Here is a 24,933-nt window from a genome sequence, read left to right on the forward strand (position 1 = left end):
AAAAATCTGTTTAATCTAGCAGGGCAAAATGTAGCAATGTTCAGTAGTAGGAAGCAGATTCTGGACAAATTCAAGCTAGAAATGAGGCACACATTTTGAGTAGTGAAAATACTTAACTAGTCAAACAGTTTACATAGGGATATGTTGGATTCTTCTTCATTGCTGTGGTTGAAACAGAATATGTTTAACCTAAAACAAGTAAGTTTTGTTTCAAATTGTAGTTATGATTTGATGCAGGAATTATCATGTGAGGGTCTTTGGCCTGTGTTGTACAGCAGATCAGACTAGATCGTCATAGTTGTCCCTTCTGGCCTTAAAATCTGTAAATGTATTTATAATCTTGCTGCGGTCTCCTTGCAGAGCCCATAGCAGATAATTCCTATGTATGTCGTACATACTATGTACTATATGATCAGATTGCGTTCTGAGCAGGACTGGTGATAGCTTGCATAGATTATACGTCTGCGTTGTTTATACAACCTACTATAATAATAGACCTGGGCAACATGTCTGTTTCCAGTTATCTACCAAGCTTTTGTGCAGATTTTACAAGCAGCATTGAATTTTTATTGTTTTACTCTATCCTGATATAAAATACTTCTTGTGAGATGTCTTGTGTCTTGTAAACGAGAGCGGTAGATAGATCAGAACTGTGATTATGCTGCCCAGATAAGTTATCCTCTACAAGATTTTTTTTTTTTTTATTGTACACACTGGAATATTCTCTCTTTCTACTCCATTGTGAAAAGGTTTGCAGGGATGCAAACAGGGCCAGAGAATTAGCAAGATCAGGATGGTCATTGCCTTTGTGAACAATGAAAAATGACTCTTGGATATGAAATGCAGAAAATTATTTTGAAAAAGTCATGTTCCCTCACTCCTACCTGGCAATGTTAATTTATGTGAACTGATATTAAGCGTTAAATAACTCATCCAGACACTGCTCTTGGCAATATTACCAGGGTAGTCATTACACTAGGATGAATTCTCTGAAACCTCTCCTCAAAGTATGAGATACAAACAGGTTGTCTTCTAACAAGAATCATAGCCTACCTCTCTTGTCCTCTGTAGTATTCTTTGGACCTACACTATTTCAGTGGTTGGTAGAGTCCTGGAAATTAGGGGTCCTTTGGATTTTCCATTGAAACTGGCTTGGGTTTTGGTTAGTTTGGTTGAGGTTAGGTTGGGCTTTTTCCCCCAGCAGTTTATAACTCTGTTTTGTCATTTGTACAGGGATTTACATGGGGCATAGCAGGTTCTTAATTTGAATGGATGAAATAGCATCTAAATACCTGCACAATTACTGAATTTAGGAAATACTGACATAGTAAATGTAAAAGATTCAAGATTATTTACTCCATCCTGCTCCCTTCTACCAATGCCCTTGAAATAGCAGCAGTTAAGATTGCTTTGAAGTAAACTAATCACTGCCAATATTTGGATCTAAAAGAGATGAGAGAGGTTTTGAATAGTTCCCTTTGAACAGTTACTTGGCCAGTCCTGTATTGTAAAGGTGGCACAGTGTGTTGCTACATGTTGAGTCCAATTTCAGACCTTCAGCTTTAGATCTCATTTCTAGCCATGCAAGAGGTGGGAGCACCGCAGAGGCAGGAGAGATTTGAACTTTTTATCACACTGTCTCAGTTAGTGTCTTCTTTCAGTCCAATGCTTATGGCGTTGGTGGCGAGCTGTGTCCAGATGCCTCTGCTGAAAGGAAGCTTACTCAGCGGAGAGGCCTTGGAGCAGAAAATGTAATGACTTCAAGGCTTAGCAATTCAGAATAAGAGTATGTTGTTGTGCCCAGTGCTTTAGACAGAAGGTATGTTAGAAGTACAAAACATTACTCATATTTCCTCTAGTTAGCATATTTTAACTCACTTATACCTGTTTTTATATATACTTACTGCTTTGAACAGCTCCTGCACATTTTTAGCACCATCAGTGCAGCCTCTATTGCAAACTTCTCCTCCTCCTTGCAGTAGCAGTTATCCAACGGTTGACATAGTGCCTGCAATTCTGGGACACACTTTTTAATGGTGTCACTTGATGTGCAATGCAAACACACTCTGAACTATCATTAGAAGAAAAGGAAGTGCTCAATATAATTGTGTTAAAGATTTCCGTAAAGGCATAGGGGATGCTTGGGAAGAGCTTTTCAATTAAGAGGAGTGAAAACTCAAAAGTAAGAGCATTTAACCTTATAAAGTCTGGTACTTGTTTTTCGCCAGTCTGATTACTTCTTAAGCAACACTTGAAATACCTAAGTTGTGTCAGAGGTCACTAGTGACTGTTGACAGTAACTGGTGGGACAAACATCAGAATAACAGAAAAAGGCTCAAAAAGATTGCAGTATGTACGTGCTGTAAAAACAGCATTAATATTTGTCCATGTTCTGACTGGCAGCAGAGCTGTCAGAGTTTGCACACTCCCAAACAGCCCTGCAGAAATGCAAACAAAGAGACAGCCAGTGTCTTCTGTCTCCTTGTCCCTACCCTAAAATGCCTGTGATGGGGGGGTGCGTGTGCTCAGACTCTCACCTGAGACCAGGGAAGCCCAGACAGACGTGATCCGTCTCAGTTTGGTGATTCTTGCATGTCAGTAGGAACTGTGTGCTTTTGCACAACTCCTGCTGAAATGCAGCCCCTACTTCTCGCTGGTGGAGTGCCAGAACTTAATTAGGTGATTGTGGAAGACTCAGAAGTTGCACTGAAATGTTTAAATCTGATTTCTTTTGTTAAGCTGTGTGGACCCAGGCCTAAAGCATGAACCATGCTAATTACTACCTCTTCCTCTGCTGAACACCTCTTGTTTGAGGTGCTGTACTTTTCTCCTCTAAAAAGGTCGATTAATGTGGTTGATGTAAAGCTCTCATGTCTCACCATTTAGCTTTAGGATTACATTATGGATTTAGAATTTCCACTGCTTGTAATTTACTTCAGCCCCATCTGAATTGCAGCATGTATCCAGCTCCTGTTCATGGTCAGTAAGCCCGCTCGCACAGTGCTATATGGTCATTTGAGTGTTCTGGTGTTGCATCTCATTAGCAAATTCCTGCAATCAGTGAGAGGAGCAGCTTCCCAAGTATTTACCAGCCTTTCAATTGAGCCTGTAGCTTAAAACAAAAGTTTGAAAGCCTTTCAATTTTGTTTTAAGCAGATTTTGAGGTTATTTGAAAACGAGTAACTTTTCAGCTGGTTTGGTGACCTATATAATAGTATATAACATTTTTACTGTGGAGGAAGTTTTCAAAGCAAATATTTCCATTATACCATTTGGAGAAGGCTTGCCTTAGTCTTTTGGATCACTTAGGAAAAAAAGCTACGTAGAGAAAACAGTTTCTTCTTCTTGTTGGGCTCCCTCATAGAAATAATTGCCAATACTGGCAGCTCGCAGGTCTTTCAGATTCCTGTCACTTTTAGTGAGGATTTCCCTACTTCTTCCTTTTAAAGGAACTCTGCATTGCTAACAAGCACTCTGCAAAAATTTAGATGTACATTTGCTTAGATGTACATTCTTTTTGGATATGTCTTTATGATTGTATGTGAATATTTATTATACGGGTAATATCTTCTAACTCTTAAAGTATAGGAAGAACAATAAAAGTTTAGTGTGGGATTCAAATATATATTTAATTCATAAAAAACATCTTATATATGTTTTAAAACTCTATTCAAGCTAATCCTAGAAAAGCGCTTGTGGTAGGTAAATTACACGTTTTACTACTTGAGCATTAGAAATGCCATTAGTAAAAATTTAAAGGACTGCAAAAACCAGTAGATAATGCTAATTTCAAATACAGAAACTAAATATATTTTGTACTATTTTTATTACTCGATTTCTTTTTTATTTTATTGACTACTTTTTATTTTAACTATATGTTCTTACATGCTGCAATCATAATGTAATGTAATGATATTAATATTTTATAGATTCTGTATTTGTAGTTCTTTATTTAGAAACAATGCAGTAGGTCTGAAGATCTTTGAATCCTTCTGGAATGGTGCCCTCCAAATAATGATAAATTACTTGTGCAGTATGCCATTTGCTAATTATATCCATGATTTACTGCAGAGCAAGACTTAAATCATTCATTTCAGTCTTGCGTAACAGTGCCATAAAATTTTTAGGTTTAAAAATGGTTTCCATGTGTATAATTTAAACAAATTTTAGAGCAATTGTATACACAAAATATTGCAACCATCCATTTGTTACATTCTTTGTCTCTCTTTTTTTTAAACTTGTACTTTTAATGATTACTGTGGTTGAAATTGTTATGCTTCATTTTCATAATCATAGCTTTTAATTCTACAACAGTTTTCTACATGTTAGATTAAGAAAAAGATGGCTAATTGTGTGTAGATACCATGTCATTCCTGAATAGCCCCACATTCTGGAAACCCATTTTAGAAATATTCAGTTTATGAATTAGACTTCAATTAAAGCCATTTCTTTTTTAAAAATGAATTATTAGCTCTAAGATCTTCTTGTTTTCAAGCAGCTAATGTTGATTCTTTTTTCTTCACTCATCCGTACACCAAAGTACAGTTAACTTTCTTTCTTTGTATTTTTCTCTTTATCCACACCTATAGGTGAGAAGCCTTACAAGTGTCCGCATTGTGATTATGCTGGTACTCAGTCTGCATCCCTCAAATACCACTTGGAACGGCACCATCGGGAGCGACAGAATGGAGCAGGACCACTCTCTGGGCAGACTGCAAGTCAAGAGCACAAAGATGAGACATCAAGTAAAAGTTCTGTGTTTATTAGACCAGATATATTGAGAGGAGCCTTCAAGGGGCTTCCTGGTATTGATTTCCGAAGTGGCATGGTCTCGCAGCAGTGGACGTCAGGAATGCTGTCTTCTGGAGATCAGCAAGGACAAGCAGCTGGCATGTCATCGGAAGTATCTTCAGAAAATATGAAGGGTTCAGACATATCTTCCAAAGGAACACACTTCTCTGAACTTGGCCGTGCTTACCAGAACATGGTTGGGAACGGTGTGAACTTTCAAGGGTCTTTGCAAGCTTTCATGGACAGCTTTGTCCTAAGTTCTTTGAAGAAAGAAAAAGAAATGAAGGATAAAGCTCTGTCAGATCTACTTTCAGCAAAAGCTCTGGGCTCAGATGGTGGTGAGGAAAAGATAAATAGCAAGTCCTCACAGCGAAAAACAGAAAAGTCACAATACGAACCTCTTGACTTATCCGTAAGGCCAGATGCAGCCTCCCTCCCAGGTTCATCTGTTACTGTGCAAGACAATATTGCTTGGCACGGCTGCTTATTTTGTTCCTTTACAACTTCATCTATGGAACTAATGGCTCTGCACCTCCAGGCCAATCACTTGGGCAAGGCTAAACGTAAAGACAACATCATAGGGAACAACAAAGACCAATCTAGAGAAGCTTCAGCCTCGGTTAATAAAGTGAGCTTGCTCCCCTCTTCTGTGCAGTCCAGCAAGGAGGCAGTAGTTTCAAACATGCTGAGCCAGCTGGACTCAGCTTCTGAGAAAATGACCCAAGGACAAAATAAAGAGACCCTGGGAGAGCAAAAGAGCACTGCTTGGCCCAGCCACATGGAATCCACTTTTTGTAATTTTACAACAGACTTCTATAAGCAGTTTGGTGTTTATCCTGGTGTTATTGGCACGGGAACACAAAATTCTTGCACCAGTAATGAATCCGAAATAAAAACACAATCCGAAGATGACCCAAATATTCTGCTCTCTGACTCTGTAAATAAAAGCGCTACTGATGACCTTTCTGACATAGCTTCATCTGAGGATATGGAATCTTCCAAGGAAGAAAACATTGAAGATGAGGACATTGACACAGAACCAGATATTATGAATAAGCAGTTGTCTGCCCTAAATAAAGAAAGCAGTGAAGGAGGCGACAATATACAGAGTGCAGTCACCTCACAACCAACACAAGGGCTCGTATCACCACTGCCGCAAGCGTCAGAAAAGCAGTGGCACAGTCAGAATCTTCTATCCTCCCATGAAACTGCACAAGGAGTGATGAAACCCGAACAAGTTCAGGGTCCACAGGTCCTGGAGAAGCAGATGAACATGTTGTCAGTCCTAAGAGCTTACAGCTCTGATGGCTTAGCAGCCTTTAATGGACTTGCAAGTAGCACAGCAACTAGTGGATGTATCAAGAGACCTGACTTGTGTGGTAAGTTTTAGACCTTCTTTTAGACCATTTCAGAAAACACTTGTGCAGAATCATGAAGCTGCTCTTTAAATATACTTAGTCATGTTTGTTAGTAATTCATTTTTTTAAATGTTAAACCCTGTGGGCCAAATTCTAGTCTTATATGTGGTCTACTCCATTGAAATCAGCAGTGCTGCATGCATATACTTATACAGGATTTTAGAAAGAACTTGCTTTTTAAACTAGAGTAGCAGCAATATAGACTATCTGTGCTAGTGGCATCTGAAGGGGATACTTACTGCTTTAGCATACTCAAAGGAGGAAAAAGTTTTAAAAAAATTTACATGGTAACTTGCAAACTTTTCAGTATTTTGATATAAGTAAGAACCCAAGAAAAACACTGGATGCTTTGCCAAGCAAACCTTGCTTTCTCTTTTTTTTATTTTTTTCCTTTCTTTGAATTGGGGTGTGTTCAATTACCACAATATTAATGAAATCAAAGGCCAAGTGCATGGAATGCGTCCACCTGTGGTGAAGAGCCTTTTTTTTTTTTTTTCTTTTCTTTTCTTTCCCTCCCCTTTTTTTTAATTATATTTTTCTGGTTTGTTTCAATGGCACCCATACAGTAGTTGCCCTTGACTATTTTCACTATTCTAACCAGCAGTTGTACAAATTGTGATTTGCCTAATTAAGAATATGCCTCCAGGTAATTAAAAAAACAAGAACACCCCAAACAAACAAAACCACCTTTTTACCCTTATTAGTCTCTGATTTACAAAACTGCAGTTTTACTTCCTCATATCACACACGTCATATTTGACAAAAATTAAAGTTAAATCTATTTGGAACAAATGAAAATGAGGATTTTTTCAATTTATCTCCTATTTTGTCAGCATAGTTCTTGTTTGAAAGAGATTTTAGAGTGTAAATCCTTTGAAAAACAGTATCACTTTAAAAAGCAGAATCAGCAAAGGACACAAAAACTTCAGTAATGCTCATTTCACTTAACCTTCAAACTAATCAGAAAACTCATTGTCAGAGCTGAACATGCATAATAAAATGTATTAAAGTTAAAAAAAGAAAATGTGATCAACAGTTATAAAGCCTGACAATTTAAAATGAAACCCTAAGTCTGCAAACACTTAAGAGTGGTTACCCTGGTTAACTTAAGGTTAGTGGGAGCTTTGTTTGACTTTACTAGGATAGTATATGTGCTTAAAGCCATAAGCCCTTCTTCAGGCCCCTCTCTGCTTTTCCAAGTGTATTAGTTGGTCTGGTAAAAAAGTCCGATTTCTCCTCACAGAGTTTATCTCACTTGTATTCTTAGAGCATTTTGGCTTCACAATATTGTCATTACTTAAACTGAATCATGAGCCCAAGTATCTGCATGGCCTTACTTGTAAACTTCTGTGGCTCAATGCACTAAGAACCAATTCAGATAGTTGCAAATATTTCCAGATTCTTCAAAATCAGCAGTTACATTACTGATATTTAGAAAATAGTTGATAGTTGATTTAATTTGCAGCTGGTGAAATCCTACTTGGATTCCCCCCCCCTCTATTTGTGGAGTACAATCAATCAGTTACCAAAAAAAAATACAGCAGAGAAATGACTCTCTAAACAAACAAGTAAAAAAATTGGAAAACTAAGATTAGTTGCTTTGTACAAAATATCTTTATACTTCTTCCCAGACATAAGATTTTTAAAACAACAACAAAAAAACCCCTCTAACATTATTATTGAAATGAGGTCATGTTACTTCCATTAGTTTTTTGTTTCATCTTCCAATCAGTTCAACAGACATTTTATGATGGCTTGAGTTTATATGATTTTAAAGACCATATCCCTTTCACAAGCTCTGCCCAGTGATAATGGATTTGACTTGAAGTATGAAGGAAAAAAAAACAACAGAAGCTTGTCTGTTCTACTTTTTAAGCCATTTTTTAATGGAAAATGCAGTGCGAGTCCTCCTTTCTCCCCCTCCAAAAATAGCTTTTAAAAATTCTTTACTGACATTCTATTGAGTGTTTGCAGAATATAAGTATTAAGGTTGACTATTTAAATATATTATTTCATTTTTCGCAATATCTCACAGCAAAAGTGGATGAGTTGTCTTTTTTCATTTGGTTGGTGTGGACACCGCCCACTTGAAAGTAGTGGTTTTGGGAGTTTTCATTTTCTCAGTGACATTTTCTACTGTGAAATCACACTCCATCTGTGCATGCTAGTGCAGGGAATCTCACCTGATGTTTCTGCACTTGCAGATTAGCCATCACGAGCACCCTGTTCATTTATTAGCCTTCCTTCCCTCTTGCACAAAGCCCATGACCTTAGTCATGGTTCCCTTTGTCTCTCCCACTGCCTGAGAGATCAGAAAACTTGAGAACCACCTCCAGCACCCGATTCCAGGGCATGATTCTTGTGTTCCTTTGTATTTTGGGAGACTGTGCATTTGCCTTTCTTTTTTACAGCCAATGATGTGTGGGTTGTTGACATCTCAAGAGAGAACACTGATACACTTCATACAGTCCTTGCACAATCAAGACAGCAAGGCATGGTGCTCTTTCCACAGTCAGAATACAGTGGAAATAAAATCGAAATAAAATATCTCAGCTTCAGTTAGCTGAGACTGCATCTTTGATTGGCCGCACTAATTGAGTTAAATTTCTGGCTGCATAAAAACAAGCTGGGATTTTCAGTGATCCATGTGGATCATTTTTAGTTGGCAGATTTTACCTTAAGATAATGGGTCAGTTTTTAAGCACAAATCTTGGCACGAAAAGGGTTTAATTTCTAGAGGAGAATGCCACCAACTCACATTGTTGTTTTGGAAAGTCACCACACATGGGGGAAGCAGTCCTCAGTTTCCCTATATGTAGAACAAGAAAGACTGATGATGTACACATAATTCATTTATGCTCCTATCATGCTTCAGGCTGTAGGGATGAAAGACACAATTAGGAAAGAACCATAATTACTGCATAATACAGAAATTTCCATGTCAAAATGCTGCTGAGAAAAAACATGAATTTTTGTAATATTTCTCCTTTACATATATAGCAGAATAGGAAAGAACAGAAAGAAAGAAAAAAATACCATTGATGAATTTAGAGTTGCTCCTGACCTGTACTGGGTTTTGGAGTCTCAAGTGACTATACCTAGGAGCCAGTCTTGTTAACCTTTGCTACCATGCAGATTCTAAGAAGAAGACATGCCTTTCCTTGCTGCTTGGCAGCCTGTAGCCCAGCATGGAGGGGGAGCCCAGGGCGATGGCTCCATGGCTTGGTAGCTGTCTTAAGCATCTGTGTACTCTGCTTTCACAGCCCTTGCTCATTCGAGAGGTTATGCTTGGAGGTTCTAGACCTACTTTGTATTTAAGTTTTGGAAGATCTGTTTTCCTTTCCATTTATGCTCTTCTCTTTCTCTGCTTGTCTTCCCATATACATGTAGTTGTATCACAATAATGTTCTACCTCCTGTTCCAAGTCATTAATTTACAGGTGATTTGCACAGCATCCATTTATAACAAGACCCTTTCCTTTCCCTCTCTCCTCCTCTTTAAATTTTTCTGCTTTGTGTCTAAGACGATAACATTTCCCTACTTGCATTTTCTGCTTGGGAAGTACTTAGGCTTTCAAAGAAGAGCTGGTGGGCTACAGAACTATTGGCCAGAGATAGTCCCGGGCATGAGCTGGTTGCTTAATGGGTTAGTGCTATTGAATCCACACTTAACAATGTCCGAAAGTATTAGTTCCATGTTGTCTCTCTAAATCTAATTTGCTTCCATTCATGCTTGCTTTCCTCTGCAATTAGTGCTGTTTTCTCCTGCATAGGCTCCACCCCGCTATCACTTCTTTCACTGGATGAAAACAGGGCAGGGCCCTTCTGATGTACGGTAGTAGCTTTGGAGTTCTGATCCCGCAAAGGGCTGAGCACTTTCAGTTTCCTTTGGAGCAAAAAGTGTTTAACATTGCACAGAATTATTAAAAATGTTCAGCATTGTAACTTTCTGAAATACCTTCCAAATGTGGAACTGCAGCACAGACAAGAGGGCTGGGCAAGGGGAAGATCGATTGTGGCAGATTATTACAGCTTTACTGTCACATAATTATAGTGCTCTACCCCAGTGTTTAAATAGTGAATTTAGTTGTAAATTGCTTATTGCCACAGGTGTCAAACCAAAAAGATTATCATGCTAACCCCTTCAGAACTACCACCAACATATAAAATACAGAAAAAGATTTTTAATTGTTTGTGGTGGCTTCACTTGAATCCTTATTGCAGCTCTTTTAAATTATAAAATCCGTATTAAACAGAAGCAAAAGGCCTGATATATCCAAGCTCTAGGACAGCTATGATGCAATGGAAGGTCATCCTACTGCAGCAAACTGTAGTACTCCTGCCCATTTAAAGTATCTTGTAATGCATTTAAGTAACCCAACATTTTGTCCTGATCTGCAGTTGAAGGAGTAACCAGAATATTCTTTTCCTTCAAGGCAGAATGAAATGATATGGAAGTTTTACTGCAGACTTTTCTTTACCCCGCTATGGTGATTTTGAAGAGGTGTCTTTAGTTTCAGTTAGGAGGTCCAAGGCCTGCTTTTAGTGTACGAACTGTACAGCTGAACGGGAGATCAGCACCTCGGCCCCATGCCTGGGTTTCAGCCGCACTTCTGGATGTCGCAGTGCCATTTGCATGGCAATATCAAACCAAACTCATACGGCTTGCTTCCTTTTTTTAATTAACTGGGAATGCCAGTGATCCAGTGAAGTTTGTGTTGCTGGATAAAAGGGCTGGTCTGTGAATAGCATTGTATTTGCCAAATGGTTCGCTAGTCATTTCAGTACAAACAAATGGATGGTGTCTGTAAGTCTGCAAACACTGTTGACATTTAGCCTTGTTTATGTTACTTTCCTTTTGCTGCATATTTTTGGCTAGAAAAGATACTGTCTGAGTCAACATTGACTTCCTAAGCAGAAGCTAAGGACCCAATCTTGCATCTCTCATTCTCGATGAGTGGGACTACTTACGTGACTAAGGACTGCAGAATCAGGTCCTATGTTTATTTGACTTTAAATTTCATAGCTATATTCATGTAATTTAATTTGATTGTATTTTGTTGTATCAGAAATCGGTCAGGTGATAGGTATCACTGTTTTGTTTACTGTTGACAACTTCTGTTTCTTACCATTTTTCATATTGCGGTGTAACATTCCCATTCCATTTATGTTTCTGGAAATTAACCCCTAAAGTATCTGATACAGCTAAGTGCTGAGTATCTTCTATTCCCAGTGAAACCGGAGGAGGCATTTAGTCCCTCCTAGCACCAGATCTGAAAGGGGGATTGTGTTTGCAAAAGGAGGCCTTGGTATGTGCCTTGATTTCAGACATCAGTGCCCAGCCGCACTAAGGCAAATCCCTAGCACAGAAAGGCTTTTCTTTTCTTTGCAGAGACAAAATAATGATGTAAGCTTAGAGCTGTATGATTTTACTCTAAGTTTCATGTCCCAGACAATATATTCTTATTGTTTTTGTCATATCCAGGTCAAATTTAAATTATAATTTAGGATTAGGCAGAGGCATAGAGATGTTTCCAGGTCTTTCCAAAGTGAGACAATGTTCTGGTTTGTGTTTTGGTTCAGGAATATATATTCTTGTGTCTGAGGTATAGTATTTCCTATAACTACTCATAAACACGAACAATTTAGAGATCCTTGTAAGTCAAAACTAAGTGTACGATTAATACCTATTATGAGGCCAATTTTAAACAATTAATTTGACAGCAATTATAATTTTATGTTACAGGCTTTCAGAAAGAAATAACCAAATTCATCTTTGTAATCTAAGGAATTTAGGATATCTTTATGCAGAGATGATCTTGTTATGCACAGTGTTGCATATCTGGAATTTCTGAGGTTTGCTCCCACCTATCTTAGATGTCTGTAGTACCAGGGATAAATAATTACCTGAGGCTTATTAATTGTTTCAGCAAAGAAAAAAATATATACCTTAAGTGTAAGCATTAATATATGTATACACAATACATCCACAATATATAACAAACCATCATAATAGTACAAAAATAGAGGTCCTGAATATGTTCTGTTATTTATGTGTTTGGCAAGCTTAGGGAATGGACTTTAGTATGAGTGAAAATTCTCTTAACATTTTTAAGGTTATTTATTGTCATTTCTATTTGAGTTTTTAATGGTCCTGTATTTTGTAATGCTTTAGCAGGAAAAAATACTGTAGTTATCTTTTTTCATATTCTTTAAGCAATATTTCTAGCTTAATATATTGTGCCAGGTTTTCCAATATTAACCAAGAAAGACAGTAAAATTCAATGAACGGCACTCTGACATCCACAATTTAAAACCTGTGATTGAAGTGAAATGTGTAAACTTCTAGTGGGTTATCATGTGCTTTGGAATAGAGTATTGTTGGAAGTAATTAGAAAATATATTAAGGTTTCCTGGTAATGAAGGTATGTAAGTTTTAATAATTGTTGCTTTCTGAATAAGTGTCAAACTATATCTTTAAATGTATATGGAGTTACAAGTTAGGTCACTTCTGAATGGAATGTAAAACAATACTAAAATGCTTCAATAACTTATCTCAGTGTTGCTAATAAAAAAAAAGCTGTTAACCATTAGTGCAGTTTTGAGTCGTTTTGTTAATTCATTCAAGAAAACTCTCTGAGAAACTGTTGTACCTTTTGGTAGACCAAAGACCGCTCATGCAATCCACAGTTGTTCGGTGCTTTGAGAGGCAAACTCTGCAAAGCTACTTGTTGGCCTTGTAAAGGATATTTATTAAAAATGCAGTCTTCTAAGGAAGGAGTGGTTTGTTGTTAGAACGATGCCATGTATGGTTAGGCAGGTATAAAAGCGGGGACATTAGACTTGTTTACTCTGTCACAGAAAATATCTTGGGAATGAGGGACCTGTTTCTCCTCTGTCACTATTAAAATCCAGCAGAAATTCTTGTGGAGGCCACTGCGTTAAAAATGAGTAATGCGGGATGGATTGAGTGTGTAAGTATTAGTGCCTGGGTGCTTGGCCAGGGTGAGCTACATATTTGGGTCCAGTCCTGCAGCTGGAAATATAGCCTTAGTGAGTAATGGGTATACGCTGTCTATCCCAGCAGAGAAATACCAGGAGCATACAGCCCGTGAGTGATCTTTCTTGGTTAATCTTGCCTAGCCTTACATTAAGTCACAGTCTTCAATACTGCAGATAGCACTGAACTCTCCTTTTTGTTTCCTATGGAAAGAACGTGCGATTAGCATCCTGATACTAGCCTCCCTCCTCAGACCCGCGTACCATTCACCCAAGATAAAGCAAGCATAGGATAACGAGCAACCAGTCGCATCAGCCCCAGTAGTATCACTCAGGTCTATGGTAAGTGTTTCCAGGATGGCACCCATAAGAGCTGGCCTGTTGTTCGGTGCACCGCTGAGTACGCAATGGAACCTAAAGGAAAACATGACTAGGGCTCCCAGTGTCACATCTTCATTAATGCTGTCAGTTTTGAATAGCATATTGGTACTTTTTATTTATGCCACCAAAACACCATGAGTCAGGACCTGACATTTTAGTGTTCTGTGTCATACTGAGAAAAATCTGTAGTTCAGCAGTAGGACAATTATATTATTTTGGAAGGGCTAGAAATAATACAGCATTTGTGAGACAACTGTAACATTTATCCAGACTCAGTGTGAGATTGTTCTTCCTTTTATTTGGAGAGCACTTCCAAAAAAGTATCAACTAGGAGCAAAGGAAAAAAAAAGACAAGAAAAAGTGGCAATTATGAATCCATTTAACCCCCATCGGGTATAATCTCATCTTGTGTAATACCGCTGGCTGTTACATGCCTAAACTTCTATGCAGTGAGCTGTGAATGTAGTCCTTATTGTCCTGTGGGCAATATGACTAAGGAAAAAATATCTCTGTAATACAATGGAGCATTTGTCTGAACGGCGTAACCTAAGGTCCATAACATCAAATCTAAAGTTGTAATTATACAGCTGCAGTCACACCACTCAAGTGAAGGCTGTGTCAGCACTTGTATTATATAAGAAATCCTGTTTTCAAGGGTTGATGAGTCATATGCAAAAAACATTTCTCACTAAACAATTGTTCTGGTTGTTCCAAAGCAACGTCTAGGTACGGGCCTTTCCCCAGTAGGACGTGGTCATGTCTTCTGCAGTATGCCATGGCTTAACTTGGCAGTTTATTTTGCTAATGAACGTATCTTTTCCAAGCTAGGAAATTACCTAGAAGGTTTGGGGTTTTGTGCATTTTTATTATTGTCAAAACATAAACTAGTGGGACAAAACCCAGGGTGGGTAAGGTCTTCACTAACAAGGATTATAACAGGTGAAGCATGTCTTTCTCAGACTTATACAATTAGGATTTTTTTCCCAGTTAGTCGTCCCCAATGTTGATTTAAGTTCTCTGATCTGAACACTTCCTTAGAAGACCCAGTCACAATTTTATTTTTTGAGATGCCTTGAAATTGAGCCTTTCAAGCTCACAGCAACTGTTATTGCCATTGGAAGCAGCCGCACATTTGCTGGCAAGGAGCAGACAGGAAAGAGGTTTATTTACAGCAGCACCACAGAGGTGAACTAGGAGCACTATGCATCCCTCCCACGTGAATGTAAAAGGAATACACTTAGGATTGAGACCAAATACCAGAAACCACACAAATTTTTCCTACTACGTGAAATCTCTAGATAGGTATGCTGGATGCGAGTGACTTCACCTAACAGATGCCCATGCCCGGAGCATTGCCATTTACAAACAGGTGTTTCTGAAGCCGCCCCCATGTCAGGCATTCGCACCCAAGCCGCCTGGCCCGCCCCATTGTCCATGGAGCAAGACGCAGGCCAGCAAGTTTCTTTAAGCCAATCTCCTCTGATGCAGGGCGTCTGTAGCGCCGTTCCCTGCATAGAACAGCCATTGTTCCGCTCGCAGAGCAACAGTGGGGTAGCAAATAGCATGGCATGCTGGGGATCAGAGAGGGAATTGTTCCTTAATTATCTCTTACTGAAGGAAAAACCCAAGGCATATCCCGATATGTGCCATGACTCTGGCAGAACATGAGTCTCTTAAATAAGATTTGGGGAGGGGAGCTCACGTTCAGAAGCTGGCAGTCCTCTCCGCTCCTGCAGGTCTACCTGTGATTCACTCACTGACCGTGGAAAAAAAAAAGTTTTCCGCTTTGGATTCTCCATTGTGAAATGGAAAATAATAGTACTTATCTCCCTGGTAGGAGTGCTGTGAGGATAAATGAATTAATTAATGTTTGTAAAGCACTTTGAAGATGAAGAACATTATATAAGTCCTCAGTGTATAAATGCTTCCTTCTCTGATATAACTACAGTAAGCTATAAAAATTTATTGAAGAAAATAAACACACATTTAAAATATGTGTTGAGTGTGTATATCCCTTCTATATCCCAGCAGCGTTCATGAGCCTGACTTCCTGAGCAGCACCGTGCGGCGAACCCGGTGCTGAAACCTGCCTTCAGCCTCAGCCCCTACCGGCACCAAGCGGCCGGCCCTCCGGGGCCCTCTGCACCTGCAGGAGCTTTGCCGTATTTTGGCCCTAATGCCTTTCCACCAAATCCATGAATTTTGACCTCGGGGCTCTTCGGAGTGCCAGCTGGGTTGAGCCACCGGTTTTTGCCCATCGCCGCAGCACGCCAGCCCCAGCCGTGTTGGGGAGCCGTGCAGCCCTGGCACCTGAGGCAGGCGATGGCTCAGCAGTGTGTCTGGTGGGTTGCTTGACCCCCAGCCTACCACCAGCCTGCGGGTCCTCCTGTCCTGTGCCTGTGCGAGCAGGCCCTTGTCAGGACCGAGGACCTGCCACGCTGTCTGCCGTGGTTTGTCCCCTCCTTTTCAGCGTCAGCGTGATGCCCAGTGTTTGGTCCCCGCAGTGCTCGGCAGGTCCCGACGTTCCTGCTCACCCTTGCTGATCTGGTGTCTGAACTGGCTGTTGTGTGGTTTTTAATTGAATGGCAGTGACTTCAGTTCGCTACTTGTAAGTTAAAATATTTATTGCCTGCTTTTCAGCGTTACAATCCTAGATTAGTCCTTGCTGCTTTACTTTCTATTATTTTTTTATTCAAGCCAGGAAGTGCGTTTAATCCGGAAGAGCTCACATGTATAATAAGGCAAGTTAAGAGGATGCAGGGAAGGAAAACCAACACTTCAGCCATATAGAGATGTGACATTTATCAAGAGACATATAAGAAAAGGTTTGTGCACTGAAATGAACAGGTTAAAGATGAAATTCAGGACTTCTCAGGGGCTCTCCTCAGTTCACAGCTGCCACATAGATCAGTTTGTGGACCTTAGGAGAAAGGACCACGTTAGCCCTAATTGTGTCTTGTTTCACTTGTCCCTTTGCACAGCTAGCCCTGTTCCAGTCTGTGCGCTTGGTTTTCTTTTAAATCCTTTCAAATCTTCCTGGTAAACCTGTTGCTGGTTTAGCCTGCCAGGTGGAGTGCGGAGGAGCACCAGCGTGCTGCTGCTGTGGTGCAGGTAGCCCGCTGGCATGGGCTGGTGAGCCCCCAGCCCTGCTCCCCACCACGGGCAGCTGAGGGCTCTGCTCTTTCTGCTGCGCGTTTGAAGAGGGTGACAGCTTTTGCCCAGCAAAGTCTGCTCCCATGCCACGTTCGCCCAGATGCCAAACGCACCAAGACGCATCACCGGCACAACCAGACATCCCCAAAGTCTGACAGGCACCAACACACACCCAGTGGTGTGGCCGGTTTTTCCATCCCCCTAACATGAGAACTATTTAATAACAGGAGGGTTTATGGGTGTATTCACTAATCATTATATAACTGTATGTTGGGGTGAAAAAGAAAAAAAAACCCAACAAACTAGAAAAGCTTTCCCAAAGGATAGAGGTGGGAATCCCATTAACATGACGGCTCCCTCTTTAGTTGCCAAAATGATTGACAGCTGGATAAGGTCCGAAGATGAAAACCAAGCCATGGGGGACAGAGCGGGGAGGGGAGGGGGCCAATCAGTTGAATAAAAAAATGAGTGTCAGTGCTGGGGAAGGGAAAAACCCGCACTCCCACTAGAAAAATCCTCACCCTCTGCTCCCCTACTGTTTGTTTGGGGAAAATGCTGCAGCTTAATCAGAATTATTTACAAGATAATGGTCCATTGTTTGTAGTAAGACAGATGCTGTCTGTGGGAATTTGGTGTTTTATGCTCTGTGCATTACAGTGCCATTACTGTGTACAGATGGGATCACAGTGGTATTGTTGTTATCCACTTTTTGGAAATTTGGAGGATCCTTACCGTGAAAGGAGGATCCTTAAATAGAAAGAGTTTTCTCAGGCCCAGAACTGGGATTTCTCTTAAGGTAGAATTGTGTTTGTACGTGTATGGGAGAAGAGGACAAGGTGGAAGCACTTTGCTTGAGACCTATAACATGAAGGGTCCCCAGGCTGACTTTACTTGGTGGTGGTGGACATTAATTCAGCAGATGGATGGATCCTGTGTGTCTTTCCAAAGGCAAGGAGATACATTCTGGTGGGGTGTGTTGGTGCTCCCTCCTTTGGTGGTGGCTGGCAGAGTCAGTTGCTTGGAAGGTGGTGTGAGAGGTACACAAACATGTCTGTGCGGGAGTAGGGCTTGCCTGCTGAGTTATCGTCCTCTGCTTGTGCGATTGCAATGCGTGGTGTTCCCTGCCATCCTCCCCGTGCTGCACGTTAAACACTGAGCACTTCTGTTTCATCAGAAAACTTCATCCTGATGATTTTGTGGGTGAAGCTGTGGGAAAGGAAAACTAGATTTTCACTGCATTCATACTGAAAAAAAACCCCACAAAAACCCAAAGAGAAAAATCTTTATTTATGTAGAAGATCAAATGCAAGAATTTTCTTTAAAATTTGTTTAATCCCAGCAGAAACGCTATTTCCATAAGCAACCCCTTCTGGCCCAAGTAGAAAGTTCAGTGTGGAGGCCTAGAGCCTGGCAAAGGGGACAAGCCCATGACATGCAGGTGGGTGACCCTGTGCCACGTGGGAATCGCTGCGCCCAGGAAGAATAGGGAGCTCTGGTGAGGCCAGCGGAGACGGCTGCCTCCATCGGCATGTCCGTCCCACCGGCCGCCTGCGTCTGCTTCAGCAAAGCGCAGGGAACAGCAGCAGCCGCAGGTCTTTCCCGTGACCCTGGGATGAGAGGACAAGGACCGTGCCGTGCAGAGCTCTGCAGTGCTGTGCCTCTCTCAGGAGCAAATCCTGCCTTGCCTTTTCTACCCGAACCGCTGAAGCCTGTGAGATGAGAAGCTTTTCCTCAGGTCACTGCACTTTGGAGTGGGACCTGCGAGCAAGGTGCAGGACAAGGGGGTGGAGGGTGTCTGGGTGGGTGTGGGTGTACGTGTGCGTGTGCACACTTCCTCTCTCAAAAATCTGCTTTTAGTGTGCAATAGCTCACATATTACCTCGGCAGAGACCAGTGTGCACCAAAGGCAACCAAGAGACGACAAATCACCAGAAAGGCTCCAGAGGGGATTTTGAGCATCCACGTCTGGTATCCCAAGATCCATTAGCTTTCAGGTAAAATGGAAAACAATGACCGTCTTTTTTGTATGCAAGATAATTAAGCTGTCTTTCCATCACTGCAAAATACCTGAGTTTCCCCAGAGAAAGCAGAGGGTCTGGGGACGGGGAGTGAGACAGGGAAGGGCAGGGAATGGCTCATTTGGAGTCTTTGGGGCATTGCATCCCTCTCCTCCTTGAGGTTCCCTATGAACGTGAGACACTGCTCACGCGCTCATTCCAGAAGCAAGGCCGTGCAGCTGGAAATGGGTTTCCAACATCAGCATGTCCTCCTCCGTGTGGGCTCCCCCCGAAACCGGTGGTGGGAGGAGGCAGCTCCTGAGTCCTCCCTTCCCTCTGGGCTCAGTGTGCAGCCAGGGATGCAGCCGATAGAATCAGATCACGAGTGGAAACCACTCTGCCCAAGAAAAGGGATCTCCTCTGTTTTTTGTGAAATTGAGTTTTCCAAGAACATCCCTGAAGGGCTAGATTGACAGAGGGGGTTGTCATTCCTGAGTGATTTCATTTTTCCTGAGTGTTTCCAGTAGGCGCTGTACGGGGACCGCTAAGATTTTTCCTCCAAGTCAGCATTTATTTGCAAAATCTTAATTTTGTATTTCCTGACATTTAAACTTTTCAGCCTAATGTTCTAATAAGGATTCTGTCCGTCCGTCTAAATAAAGCTTCGTTCTAATGAGGACACCATCCATCTCCTGAGATGGAGCCATAACGACTTCCAGCCTCAGTGTAATTTTAGCTAGGCTCCCTTCCCCACCCTCTTCTCCCCACAGTTCTTTGTTTGGGGTGTAAATTATCTGTTTGGGGACGAAGTTGTGCAGAATTTCATTTTGGGTCAAGTGACTGAGCTATTGTGTGAGCCTCTGCTTTCTCTCTGAAAAGGGGGATTTTGCTCACTCCCAGTTGTATGTTCAGTGCCTGCTTATTTGCAATTTCTGTTCATAAGACTGTGGGTTTTCATGCCAACGATTTTCTGTTTGAGTTATTGGAGTAGGGAGGTTGTGGGAGCATGCCAGTGTCAAAGGTTGTTGCTTGAATGATAATTAATAACATTATCAGACTGATTATGTGTTTAGATGTCCAGAATCAGGAGTGAATTGAACTTGTTAAATTTAATTCCTACCTCCGAATATCTGACTGTTTCCCGTGGCTGGGAGACTGGCATGCTCACCAGTCTCGCATTTGCATAAAGGACAAAACCGGGAATTTGAAAGGGCAACAACTAATGAGAATTGCTGAAATTCTGGGCTTCTGGCGTTCATAGGGCTTCTCCTACGGCACCATCGCTCTGCGAGCTTTCGCCAGGGAGAAGAAAGAGCAGATCGGGTGCGCGATAATGTTTATAGACCCCGGTTTCATTGTGTCAGCCGCTGACTGAAACGTCGAGTCATTTGAGATTGGAGATTATGTCTTTTAAGGTCCCGAAGAGCCATTTCACATGCGACCGATTACCTCTGTCAGAGGCAGGAGAGCCGGGTCCCACCTCGGTGGGTGGGATCTGAACTCATGCTTTCAGAGGTCAATAACAGGGTTTTTAGACCTTTGTGCCTCTTGGTCCCTTATAGCCAGACCTTTTCTGTTAAAACTGTTTAAATTACAAACCAGTAATAAAAGGATCATATGTGTTTCCCACTGAACAGGTTCTTTAAGGCTATTATGATAATTAAAAACATATGGTGCCTACACAAGTCAGAGGGAAACCGCAGATGTACAAATTAGGTATTATATAAGGTTTTTCTTTTTTGCCCTTTCAAAAACAACAAGCCAAAGAAGTACAAAGAGATAAAGATGGTAATTTTTTGGAGATGGTAGGTAGCATTTTGGATTTTTAATCATGAAATATGTAAACCTCCTGTCTTATACATAATCAGAGCAAACTCTTCCTAATACACAGGAAGAAAAAACCAGTAGCATAAGACTGCAGTATTTATGGAAGGAATAAGGAAACACTTTGTTTCATGCAAGTTATTGGAGACCAGGAAACCTTTTGCATTTTTTATGATGTTTCCCTGCACAGACACGGAGGATTATATTTATTAAATATTGAATTATATTGAAATTGGATTGATGCAGCCAAAGAAGGACATTTCTTTGTATTCCATTTTTTCTCCTTTTAAAAAAGGGAAATGTACTAATATTGATTGCAGTACAAGTAGTCATTTGTTTTAATTTAAAAATATAGGATTGATTTTGAGAAGGTGATAAATACTGCTAATAAAAAAATTCAAAATGGGGATTTATAATGATTCTCTGTTAAGTCAATGGTTTAGTGAGGCTAACTTATAATAAAAGTAGAGACGTGCTGAACTATCCATAGCTAATGGGTTATTTGCCATTTGCTAGCGCTGCAAACTTTCCGTGGTTTGCTGGGTCCTGCTACAAAAGGTAAAATTTATGTCATCTAACACTCCTCTCTCCTTGTTTTGTCTTTCTTTTGCTAAAAACGGGCAGCGGTGGGTCTGCCAGCTGGCCGAGGGGCCCCCTCCATGCACAGACCTGTAGAGCTGCTTCATAGAGGGGGGCCGGATCCAGGTGTGGCTGCACTGGGTCTGAAATTGGAAACTGTGGTTGGTCTCAGCTTCTCCAGTGGTACGGTGCAGCTCCCCAGCTTTCGGGGTCTCTCAGCCTCTGCACAGGTCTTTCCTTGTGGCACGTGAGACAGGCAGGTCTCAGCAGCATCTGAAGTAGCCCTGTAACTCGTAGCCGTTGCTTTGAGCTCCATGGCTCGCGCAGCACCAGCATCTGCCTGGCACCTTGCCTTGCCTGGAGCGGCAGGAGACCCTCCTCTTCCCGCCTGGGGCTGCTCAGGGCTTGATGCCTCCTGTGTCCCCGCAAGGAGCGGGACCGCAGCGAGTCTTGCTGTTGTGTGCCGCGCTGGGGGTGGGCAGACAGCATCCCACCAGCCCGAGGACTGCAGCCTCCGGGGTGAAGGGCTCTCCTTCTTACCGCTCCCATGGCAGCGTGGCACGGAGAGCATCCTGGCACTGTGCTCGTGGTTGGGCTTGCCTCTCTCCTACCCCTATAAAGGGGATGCTGCCGGCCTGCCAGCCCCAAGCTCCGCTCCCTGCCTGTGCCAGCCCCTGCTGCAGTCCGGCTGGTGGGGCTCAGCCCGGAGGACACCGTGTCCTGCCCCGGCAATGGCACCCCTGGGCAGGTAGCCTGTACCTACAGCAGGGATCTTGCCCCAGCATGCAGCTAAGCGTTCGGAGGCCTTTTGCTGTGTTCACTTACGTTTTAGCCTGTCTTTTATCATAAAATAGACAACTGTTTTTTCTTTTTTCCCCCCAAAGAAACTTTTAGGAGAGAAAAAAAAAATCTGGGAAAGGAGGAGAGGGAGAAGTCTGATGCTAATATTTCAGGTTTGCAGGAGTGGTGGCTGAGCAGGCATTTCTGAAGAGAGGCTTTTCTTTTATTGAGTGATAGCAAACTCAGTGTTATTTCGCATGTAGGTATTACCATTTTAACTTTTACTGAGGTAAAATAACACCTTGTCACTCAGTGCAAATACCAATCACAAAATGAATTAATTGTAATAACTGTTGTCAACAGAACAAAAGACTTGTTGCTTTCCTAAGCAGATTTCAGTGCCACTGATAACTATATACAGAGGTTCCCATTGGGCTTATTCAGTGTATGTAGTCAGAACATAATTTCATCTGTCTTTCTCTGCACTTTGTTGTAAAAGTCTTGGAAATCGAGTTAAAAACCTGTATTTTTTACATATCGCTAAGTATACACTTTTCCAGTGCTTATGATTTTTTTTCTCAAAGGATCCCTAAACATTTTTACTAGTTAATTAACACTTTTTCATGGCTAATTTATTAAAGAATTAACAAGCTTGTAACAGTCTGCAGAATCTATTTATTCACCTTATGCTGTGATGGACAGTTACTTTCAGAGAAAGTATGGGCAGCTTTTTTGCTACGCAAAATATATTTGTGTTAATGTTTCTTCTTTAGCCAGTCATCTTTATCCAAAATGAACACTGCTATCCCAATAGATGGGTGAAGTTTCCTTTGAAAAGGGGGGAAGAGAGAAAAAATTAGCCAAGAAAAGCAAAATTCTTCATACTTGTGCTAACCACAAATTTATTCAAGTGAAGTTTGGGGTGAGGGGGAGAACTAATTAACAAATTTCACAAAGGAGCCTCAGTGCAGCAGGAATCGGTGCCAATATGCTATACTCATTTTACATGGCTATTTAGCTTAATAATCAAAAATACTACGGCATATCCTCTATATTTTACTGCAAATGCTATGTATTTTCTTAAAGAAACATACATTAATATTGCAGCCTGGGATAGTCATAGAGGCCACTGCCAGTGGAATAAACAGTCATCAGGAATTGACCCATAGAGTGATCAAAGGTCCATTTTGCATCCTTATTTAACAGAATATGTATTTTAGATTGCTTCCCTCCTCTTCCCTTTCAAAGCATAGCAACAGGCTTCAGTAGTCCCTGCCCTCCTTGGGAGCAGGATCACAAACTCAGGTAAAATACATGGAAAATTAATTATCCATGTATCTTCCCCCAGAAATAAACCAGAAAGCAGGAAAATATCCCATGTAAAAGTCTGTTTGGATAAGGCTCCCTGGCCCATCGCTGGAGCGAAGGGGTGAGAGGCTAACGAAGCACCACTGGAGCAGCCGTGCATCATTAACCTGGCACCCGGTCCTGCTGCTTTCGTCTCTCCCTTGATTAAACCGGGGTGCAGCTCACTGCCACAGCACTCTCTTTGCAGGAGGGCAAGAAGCACCTTGGAACCACAGTAAGACCTTGCTGAAACCTTCTTCTTTCTGAGCCTGGTGGGGCTGGAGAGCCAGGAGCCTCGTGCAGCCCCTTTCTGGGCTTTGTGGCGAGTAGCAATATTGCCACGCAGCCTTGACGCAGGGAATTTCTGTGGTTTCCCCTCAAACCCTCTGCTGTCAATAACATTTGGTCTGTCTTTCTGGTTGGCCGCTGCTGTGTCTTCAGCCACCAGTCGGCCAAACGTTCCTGCTTCTGCTGGGAACTTGCTTTTTACGTGGGCAGCACCACTCTGCAGCTGCAATAGACCATCCCTCTGTCGCAGCACAGGCTCGTGGTGCCGGGGGAAGGACCTACTCATAGCTCTGGAGGGGTGACACATGACTCAGTGTAAGCTACAGCACATTTGTTCTTGCAGTCTTCTCTTCTTTTTATTGTTTAAACAGTCCTGAATGTGCCTAAGTGATTTTTCTCTCATGCACTTCTGACTGGAATATCCATGACAATGCAATTGTGCTGGAGCTCGAGTGGTTTTGTTTCAGCAGCCTTAGGCCAAGGCTGTGGTTGCTCTTGTGTGGACGCACAGGGAAGTGGGAAAGCTTGTGCAAGAAACTCTCCCTGCAGGTTCAGGCGTTCATCAGAAAGAAGCGGCTCTGGGAGGGAGCTGCTGCACGGTGCCTGGAGCTGCTGCGGTCGTGATCCTTGGTCCAGGATGGCGGCTGTTGTGCTGCAGTGGTTTTTGGGGCACCCTGGCTTTGTGCTTGGAGCAGCCCGCAGCCAGCGCTGCCCGCGTTCTGCTACACCTCTGCCATCGCTCCTCTTCTCTGGTTTACAGCCTACCCGCAGAAGTAAGGTTTTAGATGGAGGGAGTGACATGAAAAAAGTTGACTAGCATCTTCTCCATATTCTAATGCCGTGTGGGTGGGGATAGCAGCTCTGCTTGGGATGCAGCAGACATCCTTGTACAGACTCATGGGGTGCTTTCAGAAAGCCTGGTGTTGGAAACCTTGGGTCAGGCGGGGCCCAGGCACACAAACGGGACAGGAGGACGCGTCCGCTCTCCCCATGCCAAGCCTGGGAGCGTATGCTGTGTAAGGGAGCAGGGAGGGAGAATGCAGTGCTCTTTACCCTGCCGATGGCTGCCCCCCCTCCACTCACCCGTTCATATCCCAGTAAATCTGTTTGAAAGATAGACAATACTCCCAGCCTCTCGTATAACACCATCACTTATGCTGACCGGTGCTTTTTGCTGTTGTAACTTGGCTGTCGCATTCTTTCTCCACTGTTCCTTTGAGGCATGTTAATGACGGCGTTCCTCCAAAGTTGAAAATTAGGGTGCTTCAGATGAGAGAGCCCCAGCCCTGGCCGGGAGCTTTCCACAGCAGTGCCTGGCAGTCCCGCTGACTGGCAAGATGGGGACCTGCGGTACGTTTTGTTGTCAGAAGGGCTGAT

General features: G+C 42.1%; 1 protein-coding gene across 1 annotated transcript in view; it reads left to right on the top strand.

Annotated features, from left to right (window-relative positions):
* ZNF536 (zinc finger protein 536) overlaps nt 1–24,933 on the top strand; it is a 188,637-nt gene that overhangs the window by 60,137 nt on the left and 103,567 nt on the right. Inside the window, exon 3 of the mRNA XM_072873365.1 lies at nt 4,590–6,170. Within this exon, the coding sequence (XP_072729466.1) occupies nt 4,590–6,170 (1,581 nt within the window). The remainder of the gene's footprint in view (nt 1–4,589; nt 6,171–24,933) is intronic.

This window comes from Ciconia boyciana, chromosome 9 (genome assembly GCF_034638445.1).
Source record: "Ciconia boyciana chromosome 9, ASM3463844v1, whole genome shotgun sequence".
In the NCBI taxonomy this organism is placed as follows: domain Eukaryota; kingdom Metazoa; phylum Chordata; class Aves; order Ciconiiformes; family Ciconiidae; genus Ciconia; species Ciconia boyciana.